The 3,739-nt window shown below is 37.6% G+C and overlaps 1 protein-coding gene across 1 annotated transcript; it reads left to right on the top strand.

Annotated features, from left to right (window-relative positions):
* The first annotated feature begins 624 nt into the window (after positions 1-624).
* LOC131024864 (probable phospholipid hydroperoxide glutathione peroxidase) lies at positions 625-3,361 on the top strand. The gene is made up of 6 exons (XM_057954414.1): positions 625-1,045; positions 1,919-1,995; positions 2,125-2,186; positions 2,300-2,418; positions 2,496-2,663; positions 3,159-3,361. Exons 1-6 carry the CDS (start codon positions 635-637, stop codon positions 3,186-3,188), a joined length of 867 nt encoding a protein of 288 aa, XP_057810397.1. The 5' UTR covers positions 625-634; the 3' UTR covers positions 3,189-3,361.
* The last annotated feature ends 378 nt before the right edge of the window (positions 3,362-3,739 follow it).

The following is a 3,739-nucleotide window of genomic DNA, read 5'->3' as shown; positions in this document are numbered from 1 at the left end:
GAGGGCGGTTTTACCACCTCGGCGTCGGGAGAGGAGATCTCCTCTTCCCGGCCCATTGGCAACAAGGCGGCGAAGGCGACGGCGAAGACGGCGAAGGGGAAGGGGAATGCGTCGGCGTTGCAGATGAGCTCAGAGCCTCCACCCGAAATAGTGGAGAGGTTGGACAGGTCAGACCAATAGATGAGGGCATTCACCGCCCAGTACACCAGGAGGAACGATATCAAGAAGAGTGAGCTCGATATGCAGCTCCTCAACACGGATACAACGCACAAAGGGCATTGCACGCGTCCATGGTCGCCGACGTGCTCAAGCGTCGTGGTCTAGACTAGGATTTTAATTATGTAATTTTAATGATGTTTTAGGTGTTTTTAATTTTTATGTAATTTTTAATGATGTTTTAGGTGTTTTTATTTTTTATGTAATTTTTAATGATGTTTTAGTTTAATTGCGTTTTTAACTATTAGAAAAATATGTTATTTAAATTTGAGTAAAATTATTTTAAATGAAAAGCATAAAAATTAAAATTAAAAAAAATAAATAAGCTATCAAGTAATCCCAATGCATCACTACTTACTCAATGTGGTCCTTCACTATAAGTAGGTAGTTTGGATAGGGGGAGAGAGTGTGCTGATTAATGGAACACGTGGCAGTTGTATTCCCATTCCAAACAAACAAGGAAACACGAGACATCCGATCCACCACGTCCACGAGACCCACATTTCTGTTACCAAACTACTGCGTCCAAAATCCACACACTCAGCGTGTTCCGGCCTCGCCAATGGCTTCCATGTCCTTCTCTTCAGTCTTCTCAGCGCCGCTGCAGAGTTTAGCTCTCAATAAACAGCACCTCCCCTCCAATTCCGTGCTGGCGTTTCTCGAATCGTCGAATTGGTCGAGTCTCAGCTCTTCGAAATCCACGTTTCTTCGAGATGGCTTCCCCGTTTTATCCCCGATTCTATCTGGCTTCTCTTTCAAATCCCGATCGTTCGCCTCTGTTTACGCCAGAGCTGCTACGGGGAAGACCATTCATGATTTCAGTGTCAAGGTAACTTATTACCCCTCTCTATCTCCCTCTTCCTCACACACACACACACGCACAAGCACACTTGTTTCTTTTTTTACTTATTTCAGTTGTGGTTTTGAGTTTAGTTATGTTTGATTGGTGTTGAATTATGAAGGAAACGCTGACATGAGATTTCAGGAAGTGAACAGTTAAAACGAAGTAGAATATGAAATTGAAGTTTATTGACGTAGTGTTTCTTGCCAATTAAGTGCTTAGAAATAGCATTGATTAGCTAAATTCAGTGTTTGATTGGCCTGATTTTTTGCCTACTATTTTCTACTTATTTGTCGAAGTTGATTCTTAGTTTTTATTCAGCTCGAATGTTGTAGACTTGTAGTTGAAACTGTTCCCTAGTCTTTGTATTCAAGTGTACAAGTTATCTAAATTTTCATTGATCTTCAATTCATGGGGTAACGATATTTAGCTTCTTTTGGTTTTCCATTCCTTTGTCTAGTGAATTAGGCGTTTAGCACAAGGAGTTGTTCGTACTTCTCTGCTGTTGAAAATATTAGTGATTTGTGACTAGGAGGATTAACCTCGTGGCACTTCAAAATCGAACCTAATCCATTTTATTCAGGCTTTCGATGAATAACTTTGAATCGTTAAATCTTAAACATTCATAACTTCCTTTCTGAAATCATGTCAAAGTAAAGAAATGATATACTGTTGCTTAGTATCAATCTCATTCGGACTCTATACCTCACTTGACAAATTTGCAGCATTTGAAGTCTTATTATGCAATTTTCCAGTTAGATAGATGATTGACGGCAATCGGCATTTATGTCTACAATATTTTTGCTCATATTAGAGATAATAGGGCTAAAAGTAATCACAAACTGATCTCACTGAAAACAGGATATCGATGGGAAGGATGTTGCACTTAGCAAATTCAAAGGAAAAGTACTCTTAATAGTAAATGTTGCTTCAAGATGGTAATATCTTCTCCCTCTAATTTACTTGTATGATTATCAAATATGCTTACAAATCTGACTTGTATCTCTAAGATGAAAATTTTTGTTGAATGCATGCCAACTGATCGTGGTTGATTGTTTTGGATTCAGTGGTTTGACGTCATCAAATTATACTGAGCTTTCTCATATATACGAAAAGTACAAAACTCAAGGTGAGATCATATCTCCATTGATCAGCATCACACTAATATTTCAAATATATCTAAAGCTTTTCCGATAGAGGATTATGTGAGGTCAATTTGCCAACATATGTATGATGATGCAGGACTCGAAATTTTGGCCTTCCCTTGTAATCAGTTTGGGGCCCAAGAGCCAGGATCGAATGAGGACATTAAGAATTTTGCTTGTACACGATTTAAAGCAGAATTCCCAATTTTCGATAAGGTAGGTTCCCCCCCTCTTGGTACTGTTTGAGCAGAATATTAATTGTGGAATGGATTTCTAAAGTTTAGTTTGTGCAGGTTGATGTTAATGGACCAAATACAGCTCCGGTTTATCAATATTTGAAATCCAGCGCTGGAGGATTTCTAGGTGATTTAGTTAAATGGAATTTTGAGAAGTTCCTGGTGGACAAAAATGGCAAAGTAGTCGAAAGATATCCACCAACAACCTCCCCATTCCAAATAGAGGTAAAACTTCCTACACAAACAAATATCATCTGTTGTGTGCGTGTGTTGGCTTAGCGGTAGAGTGGTTAATGTCTAAGACCAATGTTTTCGAGCTCGAGTCCAAAACAAAGTTACTCCCTCCGTCCCAACTTAAATGATGCATATTCCTTTTTTAGCCGTCCCAACTAAAATGGTGCGTTTCTATTTTTGATAATAATTTTACACTACAAACAATATGGCCCCACACACATTTACACACTTTTATACTACAATCTTACTCTCCTTAAATCTCGTGCCTAAAAGAAGTGCATTATTTAAATTGGGATGGAGGGAGTATATTCTTTCAGCTCGTTTGTGTTTATTCTTATGAAAACTAAAGGATCGCATCAACTCTATAGTAAATTTACTATCAAAGAGCCTAGAAGATAATCAAGAAAATGAGAAATATTCCCTCTATAATCCATATGAAGTTGTAACAAAACTTGGCGTTAATCCATTTATGCTCTTTTTCCACAGAAGGACATCCAGAAGCTTCTTGCAGCATGAGTTCCACTTCCACCCACATATGTATAGCTTGCTATCCATCACGTGCACTGCACGTTTGAGCACTGTATTCTCTCTGACTCAATGCTCTATCACATATCGCTACTTTCGACTCATTTTTACAGTTTTGACACTTTTTTCAAACATTTTCAATAATGACTTTTGCTAGGTAACTATCTCGACAGCTCCATCCTTCTTAGTGAAATTTGTTTTTGAAATTGTTTTTCTGTTTGAAAATCTGGGCCAACTTTCGAAAGAAGCAACATATTTGACAACGGCATCTAATATTTGCGAAATTCGATAAATTTGTTTATGTTAAAATGTTTCTCTCTTTAAGTCTGTTAAAAACCTAACATTTGATATCGAGTCTAAACGATGAAAATTTGTTTGAAATCGAAATCTTGAGAAATCGGTTAAAATCAGGGATAATCGGTTAAAATCAGGGATAATCTTAATTGCAAACTATCAGAAGGTTTGACTATGCGAAAAAAATTATTTTACTATTATTGTCGAGATTCCTAATTCATTTGATGATGCAAATGGAAAACCAAATG

Source organism: Salvia miltiorrhiza, chromosome 5, assembly GCF_028751815.1.
Source record: "Salvia miltiorrhiza cultivar Shanhuang (shh) chromosome 5, IMPLAD_Smil_shh, whole genome shotgun sequence".
NCBI lineage: Eukaryota > Viridiplantae > Streptophyta > Magnoliopsida > Lamiales > Lamiaceae > Salvia > Salvia miltiorrhiza.
The sequence above is the reverse complement of the archived record's forward strand: the minus strand, read 5'-3'. Positions and strand labels throughout refer to the sequence as shown.